The 17,809-nt window shown below is 43.5% G+C and overlaps 1 protein-coding gene across 1 annotated transcript in view; it reads right to left on the bottom strand.

Moving 5' to 3' along the window:
- DOT1L (DOT1 like histone lysine methyltransferase) overlaps window positions 1–17,809 on the bottom strand; it is a 90,799-nt gene that overhangs the window by 25,168 nt on the left and 47,822 nt on the right. Inside the window, exons 13-21 of the mRNA XM_029282972.1 lie at window positions 15,803–15,886; window positions 13,219–13,456; window positions 10,651–10,764; window positions 8,986–9,077; window positions 8,230–8,331; window positions 5,676–5,813; window positions 4,781–4,906; window positions 3,594–4,072; window positions 1,027–1,150 (exon numbers count right to left, since the gene is read on the bottom strand). Of these exons, the coding sequence (XP_029138805.1) occupies window positions 1,027–1,150; window positions 3,594–4,072; window positions 4,781–4,906; window positions 5,676–5,813; window positions 8,230–8,331; window positions 8,986–9,077; window positions 10,651–10,764; window positions 13,219–13,456; window positions 15,803–15,886 (1,497 nt within the window). The remainder of the gene's footprint in view (window positions 1–1,026; window positions 1,151–3,593; window positions 4,073–4,780; window positions 4,907–5,675; window positions 5,814–8,229; window positions 8,332–8,985; window positions 9,078–10,650; window positions 10,765–13,218; window positions 13,457–15,802; window positions 15,887–17,809) is intronic.

Genomic DNA, 17,809 nt, shown 5'->3' with positions numbered 1-17,809 from the left:
TTTAAATATTGGGACTTTAATCTGATCTTTTTACATTTTTTCTCCATCTCATTTTGGCTAGGAACAAAATACTGATCAGACTTGCACAGAACTTAGGTCCAAGAGACTTGGTTTAACTAAGTATTATAAATTTAATAAAGGTGTTTGTTGCACACAATCTATTTGGTCCCAAATTGTATCTAAACCTGAAATTATTAATATAATTAGGCTGTAATTATAAAATTTTAGTTGGGATGAATGTAATCATGATATCAGCTTGAGACATGATGCAACGTTTTCTTCCTTCTCACTGCTATCCCTCCCACACTATTTACTTCATAAGAAGAGTAAACAGCTACAGTACTTGCGTCAATGCACTCTTCATAATCTGATTTATTTCTAATTGAGTGTTATTCATAAATATAGTTACAGAAGTATTTGTGTTACTTCAAGATGCTCCAAATAGTCCTCAACTTACAACTGTAATGGAACCTGACCATTATGGTCATAAATCTTGATGGTGGTAAAGCAGGTCACCTTTGCGACTGACCCTATTTTGTGGTGGTCCCTAAGCAAACACGGTGGTCATAAAGCATATCCATTGTTCTCTATGGAGTATTTTTGTGAGAAACCAGAAGTAAATGCTGGTTTTCAGCAAAACTATTGTAAAATGCAATTACGTGATCATGGGATGCTGCAAAGGCTGTAAATGCAGGCCGGTTGCCGAATGTCTGACATGCATTCATGTGACTATGGGGAGGGGGCTCTCAGAACTTTGGAACTGGGTCCTAAGTACCTTTCTGAGAGTCCACTGTAACTTCAAACAGTCCTAAGCGACCAGCCGTAAGTCACAGGCTACCTGCATCCAGTTTTTCTACCTTCATTACTCAGTGTTTTTCTCTGCACCCCATAAATGTACAACACTAATGTTAATTTTCAAGCCCCAGGAGGCTACCAATTTACAGCAAAAACTACCCATTCCGTCGCTGCTGCTCAGTATAAGAACTACCCCAAGAGGTTCAGAGGCATCATCCTACAATTCCTTACCTTTTCATTCCCAGCTGGGAAGGCTGCTGGGGAAGAGGGTCTGTCTTCCAGAGGGCTCATCTTCATGCCGTTTGATGCTGAAGGGCTTTGAAATGGAAGGCCATTTTCTTTTAAATGTTCAGCTCTGAAACATAAAAAAGGAAAGCTTTTGAAGGCTTCCATTTTGTTAAAAACAACGATTTCGAGGTGCATTCTACAGTGAGAAAGAAATGCAGAGGAAGGCCCTTTCACGTGTCAGAAAGATAGGCTTCTGATAGCTTGGCTATCTTCAAAAAGACCTATCTTTCAGATCTTAGTGGATTTTTAAGAAAAGGAATGGTTCATTAGATAACATTTGATACATCAGATAGTAGAACTGTTGTGCCTTTTGCAAATTGAAAAAACACTGCAGGCTCCATCCCAGACCAACAGTTATCTATGCACAAAATGGCTGCTAAAGAAGAGATGGGGGGAGGGAGGAATGAGGTATAACTAATTTCAAAGAATGCTGTCAGTCACCCTCTCTCTCTTATATCCACAGAATGCTTTCTGGTTCTCCTGCTGATTATTGAGTACAGCATGTAAGCATGTTTTCCACAAAGAATTAGAATGCAGCTTCCCTCTAAACACAGAGGCATTCTTGATAATAAAAGTGAGTCTGGAGGGTACAGCTCTGATTTGCCATGTGCCAACTTCCCACATTCTTTTAGTTTCTTCATTCAAGCATTCAATTAAAGGTAGCACCCACGAACAGAGTATCCATCCTGCACAGCTATCCAGATTGCCACTGTTACCCCAAAGGTAAATTCCAATCCTAGAGCGTATATATGGTTCATGGTTGTAGTATTGAGAAAGCCAACTTGGTGTAATGCAGGGGTAGGCAACCTTAGTTCTTTTATGATTCGTGGACTTCAACTCCCAGAATTCCTGAGCCAGCATGGCTCAGCTTGGAAACCTCTCCCTTTCCCCTCAGCAAGGCTGGCTCAGGAATTCTGGGAGTTGAAGTCCACGAGTCATGAAAGAGCCAAGGTTGCCTACCCCTGGTGTAATGGTTAAGGTGCAGGCTTGGAAACCAGGAAACTGTGAGTTCTAGTCCCACCTTAAGACAGGAAACCTAGCTGGGTGACCATGGACCAATCACTCTCTCTCAGCCCAACTCACCTCATAGGGTTGTCATTGTGGGGAAAATAGAAGGGGAAAAGAGTCTGTTCAGCGCTTTGAGTTACTTATGAAGTAATAAAGGCAAAATAAAAAGTCAAATAATAAATTCTTGCTGTTCTCTGGGTTTCTTTATTTATTTTCAATCTTACTTTGCTTGTTTTTCTGCAGATGTTTCATTACCACTAACATGATCACTGCATGGGAAAGCGAAGTTTATTAGTTAGTTATATACAGTAATTGGCGCCTATTCCACGCATGAAAGACAGCTAGAAAATTGGCAGAATGCATTCATAAACATCAACTGGCAATCAGAAGACATGAAAATTCCATCATCTCTTAACACAGACAAATTTGGCCACAGTTTCAACTGGGGAACTGCTGGCATTTTATATCAAGACAAATTAAAAAATCCTAGGGAATTCTTGGAAGCTTGGCATTCTGACAAAACGGCCATCAACAAACACATAAACCATTCATACATACCACTGAAAAGACACAACCAAAAGTTAAGGAAGGAACCAACCTCCCTCCCCCCACATCCTTCCTAGCAACTGACACTCAGATAAGCGGGAAACAGCACCAGATAAATAATCAGGGAAGAAATAATGTATTAGTCCAGGAACTTTCAAAGAAGAAACCACATCCTAACCAAGATTGGCAGGGCAAGCTACTATATATTAACAACCAGCAAGCTTCACTCTTCCTTGCATTGTCAAAATATCTGCAGGAAAACAATCCAGCTCAGAAAACATCAAGAACCCAACAAGTATTTTCCAATTCCCCTCCAAAGTGACTGAACCAAGGCAGATTGTTGGAACAAACTGAATTGAAACATTGGAGATAATATAAATGCATACCTTCAAAGCCTCAATTGGTTCATAGCAGGCAGCACCAGAATTAGGGAGGCGTGTGTTCCCTTTTTCATGCACCTAAGCAAACTGTCATTTGAACCAGGACGTACAGGAAGTCCTTGCCTTACAGCAGTTCATTTAGTGACCGTTCGAAGTTACAACAGAACTGAAAACAGTGACTTACGACCATTTTTGACACTTACAACCATTGCAGCATCCCCATGGTCACGTGATCAAAATTCAGACGCTTGGCAACTGACTCATATTTATGACAGTTGCAGTGTCCTGGGATGGGGTCATGTGATCACGTTTTGCAACCTTCTGACAAGCAAAGAAAATGGGGAAGCCGGATTCACTTAACAACCATGTTACTAACTTAACAGCTGCAATGATTCACTTAACTACTATGACAAGAAAAGCTGTAAAATGGGGCAAAATTCACTTAACGACTGTTTCACATAGCAACAAAAATTTTGGGTTGAATGCTGGTCGTAAGTCAAGGACTACCTGCAGTGATCATTCAGTCAAGGTCACCACCTAGGAAGAAACACATGACCTAACCACTCTGCTCCTCACCTCTGATGGCTCTCACTGGGTGCTGTTTTCCCACTGCCTATGTGGTCTTGGTTCAAATGCCTCCGGAGGGCGATCTTAGCCGGAGAAAACCTGGTATAATCTGGCAGGGATAAGTTTGAGCCTTTGTCCAGCTTCTGTCTGCAGCTATGGATTGGGGTGCAAGGAATTATGTCTTGGTCCACGTGGACAGGTGGGTATTGAGGCGTAGTCTGTTTAGAAGCTGGTCGGCTGAGTGCATTGTGAATTTCGTAAGACGTGGCATGGCCATTTATGGACAGTTCGGGGCCGTTGACCTGGGGCACGGGAAACTTGGGGCACTCTAGCTCCAAGTGAAGTGTATTGTGGTCAGGCTCGGCCTCCCGGTTCAAATGGTTTTTATGGCGCGGCTGGGCTGGCAACGATTCGTCAGAGGGCATGTAGGATTTCAGCTGCAAAAGCTCCTGCTGCCTCTGGCTTTTCTCAAGCTCCACTATGCTGATCTTTAAAATGATAGGAGAAAAAAGAACATCGTTAAAGCTTATTATCGTTAAGTATCTATGGAGATTCTCAATCATCCAGATCAGGGCTGTCCCAAAGGTGCTTTTCCAAAAGGCAATAGGATTTGCTTATGGTTTTTTTTCTTGAAAGCCTTTCACTTCTCATCCAAGCAGCTTCTTCCATTTTGACTGAATGGTAAGGAATAGAAAGACCAGGCCTTCAGAGTGCTAACGAGCAGACGACTACAAGGAATATAAATCCTTCTATTCCCCACCATTCAGTCAGAACTGAAGACGTTCCTCGGAAGAGAAGCGAAACGTTTTCAAGGAAAAAACCCAAGAAAGTCCAGTTGCCTTTTGAAAAGAACCTCTGGGGTTATTATCATGAGATATTTTAGGAATAACAATCCCTTCCATTTTTTGATCCTGAAGCTCCTTTGACTCCTCTAAGAACCCAGCAAACCCTGCCCCATTTTCTGCCATTTAGGAAAGTAAACCATGCTCCTTGCCCAATATGCTGGCCTATTTTGCCTGAACTGACCCATTCCTTGGAATCCCCCCTCTGAAGATAAGGTATGAGTCATGTGAAGCACCTGGTCACCCACCAGACCGCCAAGGAACATTACTAGAACCCGTCGCCCAGTTTTTTTTTAAAAGGCAACGTTTGAAATCAATGGTAACAAAAGGTATTGCATCCTGTCCATGCGCTACCTGCAATTCCAAGCAGTGTTTTTGCTTCTCAGAAATCTGATTTTTTAATGCTTGCTTTTCTTTGAGGAGATTTTCCAGTGAAAGTGTTGACCAGTCCAACTTCAGTTCTTCACATCTAGCTTTCAGCTGGAAGAATGCAGAAAAAGAACAGGGAGATATATTATTTGGGAAATGTTACATAATGCTGTCAAAACTAACCCCTTGTGCCATATAAATCTAAGTTATATTTCAGCTCTTGATATAAAATGTGATGTATTCCACATTAGATTATCAGTTCCACTGACAGCTTCTTCTGTCTGGCTGTCTTAGGTAGAGTCTGCTAGATAAGACACAGGTGACGGAAAAATTCCAAGAACTTCACCCTTTTTAAAGCACTGTGCTCTGCAACTGATTATAGGTCAGTTGGCTAAAAGTCGTCCAGCTACAGATTTTGGCTCACTCCTACGTACAAAGTTTCACACTAGCCCAGGGGTAGGCAACCTTGGCTCTTTTATGACTCGTGGACTTCAACTCCCAGAATTCCTGAGCCAGCCATGCTGAGGGGAAAGGGAGAGGTTTCCAAGCTGAGCCATGCTGGCTCAGGAATTCTGGGAGTTGAAGTCCACGAGTCATAAAAGAGCCAAGGTTGCCTACCCCTGCACTAGCCTGTTACATCTAACCCACCATAGTCTGTCTTCAACTGGGATCAAGTCTCCATGTTCCTGGAATCTCCTAAATGCAAAGCCTATTTTTTAATCACTAATCCCCCGGTCATTTCACAATCTTAACAGTTTTTGGAATAGACGCCCAGGGAGGATAATCATCTTAATTAACATTAACGGCAGGCAGAACTGGAATTTGTGGTTGATTTCAAAATGAGATAAAACTGTGGCCCGGTGCATCTAGGAATACGAACCAGCTGTAAACTCTGATTCCTGAGTTCACCATTATCTTTCTCCAGCTGTTTGGTCTGCTCTTTCAGCTGCTGGTTGTGAGCAGAAATTTCTTTCTGGGCCTGGATAAGATCCTTGTATGTCAGTGCCTTAACCCCCAGCTGCAAAGGAAAAAGGAGAGGACAGAATAGTTAGAACCACTATTTTTCCAACAACAAAAAGGCAATGATTGTGCTGAATATTAGAAACCCTGTCAGCTTTTTCAACTTTTTCTCAAGTTTTTTTTTAACTCATAATAGCGACAGATTATCACATTATTTGATGTATAGTACAACTGAACCAATCGGAAGAACTACAAGTATTCTATCATTGCTTTATTTTCCAAATAATTTACCTCTTTTAGTTAAGCCAGTTACACTAATACACTCTATTGTTTTAAGGACATGTTGCATAGCATTTGCCAATTTTAAAAGACTGGCACTGATATTATTTGAGACTGTATACAGTATGAGTTATTTTGAATTATAGAGTCGCCATGTATTCAAAACCATAAGTTTTGATCAGCATTTGTTCAGTGATTCCTTAGAACAGTGGTGGCAAACCTATGGCACGTGTGCCAGAGGCAGCACTCAGAGCCCTCTCTCAACAGAGGGCTGCCACCGCCGCCAGCAGCAGGTCCATCAGGCCGCCACCGCTGCCCAGAGCAGGAGCCCTGCCCAGCACAAAGGAGGCGAAGCAGCAACTAGCAAGCTTGAGTAGAGGTGGTAGAGCAGAGGTCACCAACCATTGTCGATTGGTGGACTGAAAGAAAAGGGAGGGGGAAGCATTTTACGCGCTGCAAATGGGGTGGGGCTAGTGCCTGCATGATACTCACTAGCCCTGCCCCGTTCTTGCATGGTGCAGCGCCTTGTATCTGCACCTTGCGGCGCGGCAGCGGCCATTTTTGCGCCTTGCAGCACGGTGGCCCATTTTTATGCCCTGGTTTTTGCATGCCAGAGGCAGCACTCAGAGGCGCCTCCCTGACCGAGGGCACCACAATCCTGATGCAGCCCTGGCACTTTGCAATAAATAAATGGGTTTTGGGTTGCAGTTTTGGCACTCGGTCTCTAAAAGGTTCGCCATCACTGCCTTAGAATCAACTGAGTTGTAATTATTATGTACTATTCAGTTTGGTGTAATGGCTAAAAGCACCATTCTAGAAATCAGGAGACTGTGAGTTCTAGTTCTGCTTTAGGCACAAAGCCATTTGGATGACTTCAGGCTACTTCAGCCCTAGAAGAAGGCAACAACAAACCACTTTCCAACATTTGCCAAGCAAACTGAAGGACGTGTCCACACATTTACCAGGACTGACTCAAAGATACCAATGAAACAAAAATTCTGTTTACACGGCAATAAAATAGAAAGGGCAACTAATACGGTGTCTTGGTATGCATAATGTCTTTGTACTACTGCATTAAGAGCTGCTCTTGATTTGTTTTTGCTTTTTTATTTTGCTCAGAACAACAAAATTTGATGTTATACATTGATTTCATTTCCCCCATCAAAAATACGTGAAGACTAAATCACTGGAAAAGCACCATCCAGATTAAAAGAACTCTATTCAAAACTGAGTGATTCCTCAAAAGTTATACTCAGCGAAGTCTTAAACTTACTTCGCGCCTACTTCAGGTACTAATTAATTTTCACGGTTTAAATTTTAGCCCAACATTATCACAATTGTTAGACACATGTTCTTAATGAAAGATAGCCCATAATTACACTCATGCCCCTTGAACTTTGGCAACTGAACTTCTGAAAATGTCCAATTCGTTACGTCCTTTATTTTCAGATTTGGACCAATTCCCAGTTAGGAATCCCTGTTAGGAATCAACTCTGCCTTTCTCCTTGGCTGGGGTGCAGTTCAAGCTGCTTTACAATCCACAGCATCAAAGCATGAAAAACCTTTCCCTTTTGCTCTGCAATCTGTACAGTAGCTCATTCCTCACTGTACCTCGGCCACCTTATGAGAAGGAAGGACTCACTGGAGAAGAGCCTGATGCTGGGAAAGATTGAGGGCAATAGAAGAAGGGGACGACAGAGAATGAGGTGGCTGGATGGAGTCACTGAAGCAGTAGGCGTGAGCTTAAATGGACTCCAGAAGATGGTAGAGGACAGGAAGGTCTGGAGCAGTGGTTCTCAACCTTTTTAATGCCGCGACCCCAACCGGTCGTAAGTCGAGGACTAAGCCGGTCGTAAGTCGAGGACTACCCAATTGGTCGTAAGTCGAGGACTTTCCCTGCCTGGGAGCGCCGCGCATGCGTGGTTCCGCCCCCTGCGCCGGCCGAGGCGTAGCTGGCAAGCGGCAGAGACGGAGCAGGCCGACCACCAGCTGGCCCAGCTCAAGGGAGGTAAGGCACCCGCCGGAAAAGAGGAAAAAAAATGGCGGACAGCCTTGCTTGGCGACTCCCGTGAAATGGTCGATCGACCCCAAATGGGGTCGCGACCCATAGGTTGAGAACCGCTGGTCTGGAGGAACGTTGTCCATGGGGTCGCGATGGGTCGGACATGACTTCGTAACTAACAACAACACTGTACCTCATCTAGCTTCTGCTGGAACAGTCGTTTGATTTCTTCTTTCTGAGCCTGGCAGTGAGTAAACAACTGCTGGGCCTTTCCCATTAACTGAGTATTCTTTTCCTAAGGAACAAAAAAGGGAAGGAAACACCGATACTTCAGAAAAGTAAATACAGGTAGTCCTCGACTTCCAACAGTTCATTTAATGACTGTTCAAAATTACAACAGCACTGAAAAAATTGTCACGGCCATTTTTCAGAGTTACAACCTTTGCAGCACCCCCATGATTACGGGATCAAAATTCAGATGCTTGGCACCTGGTTCATACTTACAACCACTGCTGTGTCCCAAGGTCATGTGGTCAACCTTTGCCACCTTTTGACAAGCAAAGTCAATGGGGAAGCCAGTTTCACTGAACAACTGGGTTACTAACTTATTAACTGCAGTGATTCACTTAACAACTGTGGCACGATAGGTCGTAAAATGGGGCAAAACTCACTTAACAAATGTCTCAGTTAACAGCAAACATTTTGGGCTCAATTGTGGTTGTAATTTGAGGACTACCTGTGTGTCATTCCTTGAAACATGACCTAACAGTATTACAAGCATATAGATACTATAGGCTGAGAAGGATCGGAGGGAGACAAATGTAATAAGATCAGAATCTTAGAAGCAGAATTGAAAAGGACTTTCTAGACTCAGTCGGAAGATCAACTCTGGAGTGACCTGATTCTATTGTCAGTTAATTGGCAGTCCTTTTTTTAAAAAAAAGCCTACCTTTTCCTGTTCCAATAACTGCTGAAGAGTTGCCTTATATTGATTTGTTTTCATATAAGCCATGAACTGCATGTACTGGATCTTAAAAGAGTCTGTAAGTGAAGGAGACAGAAAAAAACCAACATGAACAGCCTGCAAGCAGTATTCATACATCAATCTTTTGTACAACTTCAGCTTGTTTCATCTAAACTAGGAATACACAAACACCAAAATCTATTCCTTGATTACTAAAACTTCACACATTCCAGATCTTTAATTTAAAAGAAAATTTTCATGCTACTATTATTAAGTCAGAATCAGAAATTGTCAACAATCTCCTGCTAGTCACTCTGCAATCTATTAGTAGATCCAGATAAGCAATCTGTTGACCTCTGACCTGTTCTCTCCCTCCTTGTATTAAAAATAAACCTTATTTATACACAGAGGCTCTAGTGAAAGAACTTGTTTTTCTCCTGCTTTGTCTGGCAACTCCCAAGAGATATGCTGAAAGGTACTTTTCATATTCTGAATTTATCTGGAATAGGAGATAAGAAACAGAGATATGTATGTACTTTCAGTATGTAGTGATATGGTTATCATGAATCTTAAACACCCTGCCTTGTAGTGGACATACTAAACAGGCAAAAATCTGATTGGAATCTACAATAGTACAGCAAGGATTGATAACTCCTAATAACAAAATTTTTAAAATGACTTCATTAAGTTAAATCCTTAAAACAAAGAAAACCAGAATGGAGAGAAACAAAAAATGTTATTTAAAAAAATAGAAGTCGTTTTTTTATATAAAAGGAAATGTACATTCAGTTCAAGAAGTGAAAACAAATTCCAGGATCGGATTTCAGAGGACCCTTGTCCTTTGATTCTACAACCAAAGCTGTTTTCCTTCAGAGCTTCAGATGTCTACAACTGAATCTGTCAAACAATTTTGCACCGTTCTCCTTCTGGCAGGCTTCACATTACCTATTTTGGGTTTTCTTCAGTCACTCTTTCATCCCATTAATTAAGAAGGCAATGCCGCAGATTATTTTTTTATAGGTTGTGATGGAGATATGCAAGTGCATGAATTCACCCATGTGGGAAGGGGGATCCTGAAGCTTAGGTCAGTGATGGCGAACCTTTTAGAGACCGAGTGCCCAAACTGCAACCCCAAATCCACGTATGTATCATCGGGTGCCGGGTGGGCGTGGCCCATTGGGTGGGTGTGGCCCATTGGGTGGGCATGGCTTCAGTGGTAACGGCAGACTGGGTGGGACTAAAAAGTTCAATCAATCAATTCCAACTTTGCAAGATCTTTTTTTTCCCCGCAAAAAGTTGTAATTGATTGATTGATTGAACCTTTTTTTTTTTATTTTGCACATGGCGGTAGAGGCCTAAAGTGAAAAATTTTTATAAAACCCAGCTGAAGGCTAGGACTGGGCCGACGGTGCGCATGCCCACAGAGATGGCTCTGCATGCCACCTGTGGCATGCGTGCCATAGGTTCGCCACCACGGGCTTAGGTGAATCTTCAGAAAGTCTGGCAGGGGTCATAAAGATTTATTTAAAAAAAATAATTAAAACTGTGAGCAAGATCAGAGCACGCAGCCTTTTTTTTTTTTTTACACCTTCAGCAGATGCTGTGTCAAGAAATATGAACTGCCCAACAAAATGGGAGAAGGGCCCTTACCTAGCAGCTTCTGTAGTGCAGGTGGAGTAGGAGTAATCAAGAGCTGGTTGGACGAATGCCGTTGCACTTTAGGAGGTAGCTGGTAAAATGGACTATGAGGTGACCTGTATGCATCTGGGTGGAAAGAGAACATGAGTCCATTAAGCTTCTTTCTAGTGGAAGGAGTCCATCTGGCAGCCTGGGTGTGATGACCCAGGGCCCCGAACGGAGGCAAAGCAATTAGCTGGTCAGAACAACTGTCGTCTTTTTAAGCACTGCCAACGTTCACCCAACAGCCCCCACATATGCTGGCACAAGTTCAATAAAACAGTCAGGGAGGTTTACACGGTTCTTTAAAGTAAAACAGATAACAAGCAAAAACGCATAATCCTTTCAACTCCCAGCTTGCCTGTGAACTGCAAACTGCAAAACTGCAGACAGCAAGGAGAAATCAGCAGGAAGAAAACTTGGTCCAAAATACAAAGTGTCCAGGTACAAGAGCACACTATCACAAGAGTTCACGTTTGCTCCCGGCAAATGCCCCACCCCACAGCGTCTCCTTAAATCCTACTCCCCAGGTGTGCCTTGTGGAGTGGGGCGTGACGCTCTCCTCCCGAGCAAGTGAGCCTGCCTCCGTTGTTCCCTCCTCCTCTCTGCTCTCCTTGCTCTGGGATCTGGTGGGGAGGGGCCTTGCTCCTCGCCTGAGCTCTGCCTTCCCTGTTCCAAACTTGAAGGGCCCTGGCCTGCTTCAGCCTGCTCCTCCCCACAGTCCTCCAAAGCCACAGACACCCCCTCCTGGGCCTCAACAGGGAACTCCATGTAGTCCTCGGAGTCAGGCTCGGACGGAGGCATGACACTGGGATTATAGGTCCATCATTCCCATTTGATATAATTATTGACATGTGACATAATTTCTCCCAGTGTAGTTCAGTTTTAAAAATACATTATAGGCAGCACCCGACTTACGACCACAACTGAGCCCAAAATTTCCGCTACTAAGTGAGTTAAGTGACTTGCGCCCCATTTTACGTCCTTTTTTGCCACAATTGTTAAGTGAATCACTGCAGTCATTAAGTGAATCATGTGGTTGTTAAGTGAATCCAGCTTCGCCTTTTGACGGCTTGTTGGAAGCCAGTTGGGAAGATTGCAAATGGCGATCACGTGACCTCAGGGCAGGGCAACGATCATAAATACATGCCAATCGACAAGTGCCCAAATTTTGGTCATGTGACCATGGGGATGCCTCAACGGTCATAAACATGACAAATGGTCGTAAGCCACTTTTTTGCAGTGCCACTGTAACTTTGAAAAGTCACTAAATGAATGGTTGTAAGTCGAGGACTACCTGTACTATAACTACATCCAATCGCAGCAAAGATAAAAACCGATCAAGGGTGGGGATCTCAGCAGACTGGTCCTTGTCCATCTATGCTCAATTGGGCAAGTAAATTTCCCAATCAGTTCAAATACACCATTGAGGTCAAGTTTAACACATGGGCCATTCCCAGCAACTGAATTTCAAACTAACAGCTGCTTCAAATTCAAGAATAACATCTGAACAAAAACAAACTTAACAAATAAAATGCTACAGGTTCTTAGCACTGGTACATTTTAAGCTAAATTCCATTTGATATGCTAATTCCCTACGTGGAAGTCTGCATACCAATGGACCATATCCCCATTTATCTTGCAGTAAGATTATTGATAAAGAACCTAAGATCGGCCCACATTATAAAATTGTGTTCCTATAAGGCAGATATGTCAAACACAAGGCCCGGGGACTGGATGTGGCCCGCGAAGCCATCCTGGAAACATTGAGGGAACGGCCCCCGCTGCCTTGGCCCTGGCCCAGGCCAGCCGGGAGCCAATGTACAATTTTGTGGTGGCCATTTATGCTGAAATGTATTCAGTCTTAGCTCCACAAGGCCGTCTGGAAACAGCAAGGGACTGGCCCCTGCCGCATCAGTCCCGCCCCCTGGGTGCATGCTGGGGAGGTGTCACCCTTTTGAGGAATGAAGAAATGCACCATCACCTGGAAGTGGCCAGCAAATGGCCCTTGCCTATTTCACATATCCGGCTTCATGGGCTCCAGGGGAGGGGTTTCAGCAGGCTCTTCCAGTGGACTATGCCTTGGTGCTTGCCCTTGTCCCACCCCCTTCTGCCAGAGACCCTCAGATCTGTCCCACTCCTGCCCAGGCCCCCACAGGCACCCTTGACGCAAATGATGTAGAACTGGCCACGCCCACCCAGTAGGCCACACCCACTCCAGCTACGCCCATCCAGTAGGCCATGCCCATTCTGGCCACACCTCCCCCCCCCAGGACAACCGCAATGCTGATGCGGCCCTCAATGAAATTGAGTTTGACACCCCTGCTATAAGGGGATGATGCTGCACAATAGCTTTGAGTCAGATGGTTTTAAATCAATGTTTCTCAACCTCAGTAACTTTTAACTGTATGGCTGGCTGGGGAATTCTGGGAGCTGAAGTCCACGTAGTTAAAAGTCACTGAGATGGAGAAACACGGGCCTAAACTGACACAGAGAAGACCTTTTCCAAGGGGATTAGCATTCCCCAGCTGTAAGGCTTACCCTGAGGAGAGGATGAATTTGTTTGCGATACAGTTTGAGCATGGAGAAGGTCCAGCGCAGTTTGGTTCTTCTTGATCTTGCGCTCGGCATTCACCACGTTCATTTTCTTGGGGCGCCCACGCTTCCTACCAGCCATTTTCCTTCCTTTTTTGCTCAGCTTCTTCTTGCGTGCTTTGGAGGGAGATGGCTTTTTGACAGTGTTGGCCCCGAGGTTCTTGTCTTCTTCAGCACCATCGTCCTTTAGAAAGAAAGAAAGAGATAAGGCAACTTTTGAGAAAGGGAAAAAAAAAGGTTCTTTCTCCTTATGGAGAAGGATAGTCGAAAAGAACATCCCAAATTCAATCTTTAGTACAGGTAGTCCCTGACTTGGGCCTGGGCTCAATTGCAGTCGTAAGTCGAGGATTACCTGTACTACCAACAAGCAGAACTATAAAAGTTCTCTTTCTGAAGGAGACCCTTCAGAAAGAGCTGCCCTCAATCAGAGGAGACCAACTCGGCTAGAAGAAAATAGCATATTAATAATTGCCTTCCTGTATAAGCCTATTGTGCCATGGAAGGTTAGTATAACCTTTCCTCCCTGAGAGATGTGTAGCTTTTGTTTTTAAAGTAATCTCTACAGGAATCAGAGGTCAAACAGACAATTCAATATATGGCTTAGAGTAATTATCTATGAAACAGGGAACTGGGTGGCTTGACCTTTAAATGCAGCCTCTGTACAAATCCCAATCAATACCCCAATCGATTCTAAGCCTTACCCTTCTGAAGAATATATGATTGGGGAATACTGCTCTAAAGACACGCATAACGATGTTAAACTCCTCCATTCTCCATAGCAGGTACTGTAATACAGTAACTCCTAGAGCAGTGATGGCGAACCTTTTAGAGACCGAGTGCCCAAAAACTGGCCCCGCCCTCACTCCACCTCCCTGCTCCGCCCCCGCTTTGCCCCCCCATCCCCCACCCCGCCTGCCCGCAGGACCACTCACCGCCTCCAGGGCCCAGGCAGATCGCCCAGGCAGCCCAGCAGCGTTATGGCGGCCACACCCTCTGCCCGCGCCCTGCAGCATCAACTGCATGATGGGGTGTGAGGGCAGAGTCTTGTCTACGCTGCCTGGCTGCCATGTCCTTGGCTGCGCTGCTTCGTGTGGGCCGCGCTCGAGGGCGACTCTCCTTCAGGGGGGCTGCTGGTGAGGAGGGGGTTGCGGGGGGAGGCAAGGCTGGGGCAACGCACTTGTGCCTACAGAGAGGGCTCCGAGTGCCGCCTCTGGCACCCGTGCCATAGGTTTGCCACCACTGTCCTAGAGCTTCAAGTTGGCTGGCAATCAGGGCGTGCTCGCCACAAATGCAGGTGGTCCTTGACTTACAACCGTTCATTTAACAACCATTCCAAGCTACAATGGCAACTTACAATCGATCCTTGCACTTACGACCGTCACAGCATCCCACAGTCATGTGATCAAAATTCAGGGGCAACACGTATTTACAATGACTGAAGCATTCTGGGATCATGCAATCCCCTTCTGCAACCTTCCCTTTCCAACAAGCCAGGTTGATGTGGGATGCTGGATTCATTTAACAACCATGCAATTCACTTAAGCACTACAGTGATTCACTTGATAGCAGTGTTCCAATATCTCAGGGGCTGCCCCAAAGAAGAGGGAGTCAAGCTATTCTCCAAAGTGCCTGAAGGCAGGACAAGAAGCAACGGATGGAAACTAATCAAGGAGAGAAGCAACCTAGAACTAAGGAGAAACTTCCTGACAGCTAGAATAATTAACCAGTGGAACAACCTGCCTCCAGAAGTGGTGAATGCTCCAACACTGGAAGTTTTTAAGAAGAGACTGGACAGCCGTTTGTCTGAAATGGTGTAGGGTTCCTGCCTGGGCAGGGGGGTTGGACTCGATGACCTCCAAGATCCCTTCCAACTTTATTATTATTATTATTATTATTATTATTATTATTATTATTATTACTTGCAACAGTGATGAGAAAAGGTCGTAAAATGAGGTACGACTGACTTAACCACTGCTTTGCTTAGCAACTGTGTTCATAAGTCAAGGACAACCTGTACTGACTTACTGTTCCCCTCACCTATTCTGCCATCACAAATGGTGCCTTCTTCTCCTGTCTCTTTCTAGAGTATTTTATCAACCAAGTCACTATTCTACTGTTGGAACTCTGGAAGAGCTGCAATTTCATAGGAATGCTCGCTGTGCTAGGAGGAAGAACCCAGGAGCCATCCCCTGGCGTTCTTAGGTCTGAAATCCTGAAGGGTATCATCATTCGCCGTTGGCAACACAAAAATGTCTTAACACGCCTAAAGCAGTTTTATCATGTTTTCAAAATCACAATTTGAAAAAGACAACCAGGATAGGAGCCTACTTCTTACAGAAAGCAGATGACACAAGCAGCTATTAACTGAAATTTATCCACTGATCTGTATCATTTACTCCCTAATGAAGGTATTACTTTAATGCAGATTCTAGATTCTTTTCCGTAGAATTTTGTGTGTGTGTGTGTGTGTGTGATTTATATAGATTATCAGTAAATAGTGACATGTAAGGAAGCCTTAATGGAATCAGACCTTATTTTCTTGGACTTTTGTTGGAGTTGTTGTGTTACTCTTGTTTTCTCTTTGCTGTCGACGTCTAGCTGCCTCTTGTTCTTCCTGCAGAAAATAAAATAAAGGAAATAGTTGAGTGGGTGAAATACGTGCCCCAGATAATCAAGGGCAAGGGCTCTAGATCAGGGGTGTCAAACTCGCCTCGTCACGTGATGTGACCGTATCATAACTTTTTTCCCCTTGCCGAAGCTGGGGTGGGTGCGGCTTCCGCAGGACGGCAGTTTGACACCCCTGCTCTAGATTAATCTCTTACTGTTATTCAAGTATTTTTAGAATAGAAAATTGAATTAAATTGCATTCTTATGATCCGCCAACCAATACATTAGTTGCTAATCTTTACCCACTAAAAGTGACAGTCCTAGTCTTCTAAATCCAAAACATCTTAGTATTGTTTAATGAAATGCATAAATCTGTATTCACCAGTTGAAGATGACTTATATGCAAAAGTTATAAAAGTAATACTTTCCTATGTATCATTACTTTTAAAGGGTTAAGGGCATCTTTGTTTATCTTTCCTCCTGATTTTAAAATGAATGCTGGACTTCCGGTGGCAGGCTACTCCGTTGGACGCAGCTGTTGCTGCCTCCCGCCTGTTTCTGCGTAAAAGCCGTTTTGACAGCTTGCATCTGCTGTCAAACGGCTTGAAACCTTTCCCCTGGGCATAGGGGGATGGGTGAGCTGCCCGGGGTAGGAGTTGAGTTCCCGAGTCGTCCCAGGTGGACGATGTAGGTGANTAGATTACAGTTTCAGTTAATAAGTATTAATATAATTGATAATTACTGTTAATACAGGTGATAGAATTATCTTTGTTCATTGGGTAAAGTTTATTCATAATAAAATATTCTGGAAGGAGTATGCTAGATAAGATCACTCTTCTTTGTACAACAGAGCCTTCACTTAAACAAATGAATTTTTGAATCTATTTTAATGTGGGTTTTTTTTCTAACTGGCACCTGACACTAATCACTAACTATTCTCAGCCATCTTATGCACTCCTGCTTGCATTCTTGAAGTTAGCACTTTCTCTTAGCTTGTCAGTTCCTTTTACTTTAGTGGCCTAATTGGTTTTTTCCAAGTTTACATTGTGACCTGTTAAATCCTTTTGTAAATTGGAATTCAATCTAAGATCCTCCTAAATTCATCCTATCTCAGTTGAGAACAGCCGTGAATTAAAACAAAACAGTGGTTTGGTCAATTAATTTTGGTTCCAACCTTTCAATTGTAAACAAAAACTAAAATTTCCTATCTTCTTCCAGTCAGACTAAGACAGGAAATGAAAGGAAGCAATCCGTTAAACAAAGCACAGGTAGTCCTCAAGTTACAACCACAATTGGAACTAGAATTTTCTTTTCTAAGCAAGTTGGTTAAGTGAGTTGTGTCCACTTTTATAACCTTTTCTGCCATGGTTGTTGAGCAAATCTCTGCAACTGATCAGTGAATCACATACTGTATTCATTAAGCGAATCTGGATTCCTCCATTGACTTTGGTTGACGGAAGCTGGCTGGAAAGGGTGATCACATGACCCCGGGATCCTGCAATCGTTGTGAATACATGCTGGGTTGCCAGGTCCTCAACTGTGAGGATGCTACAACAGTTGTAAGTGCAAGGAGCAGTTATAAGTCACTTTTTGTAGTGCCACTGTAAATTCAAGCAATCACTTAAATGAATGATTGTAAAATGAGGATTACTTTTATGTTTCTGTTGCAGTTTATTGACATGAGAATTATATCTTTTTATTCCACTTTCAAATTCTTTAAGAAACTAGCATTAGAGTTAGGTTTAAATGTGATATAAAATGTTATTTGATGGGTTAAAAAGGCTTTAAAGATTTTTTCTGATTTAATGGTGAATGAAGGATGTGGATCTATTGTTATTATAGTTGATAAGTACTTGAGGGATTAGGGGGTAAAAAGACTTTATAGATGTAGATTGACGAAATGATAGAACAAAAAAATGATAGAAAAAAA

Source organism: Protobothrops mucrosquamatus, unplaced genomic scaffold, assembly GCF_001527695.2.
Source record: "Protobothrops mucrosquamatus isolate PMUCROS unplaced genomic scaffold, P.Mucros_1.0 scaffold6, whole genome shotgun sequence".
Lineage (NCBI taxonomy): Eukaryota > Metazoa > Chordata > Lepidosauria > Squamata > Viperidae > Protobothrops > Protobothrops mucrosquamatus.
The sequence above is the reverse complement of the archived record's forward strand: the minus strand, read 5'-3'. Positions and strand labels throughout refer to the sequence as shown.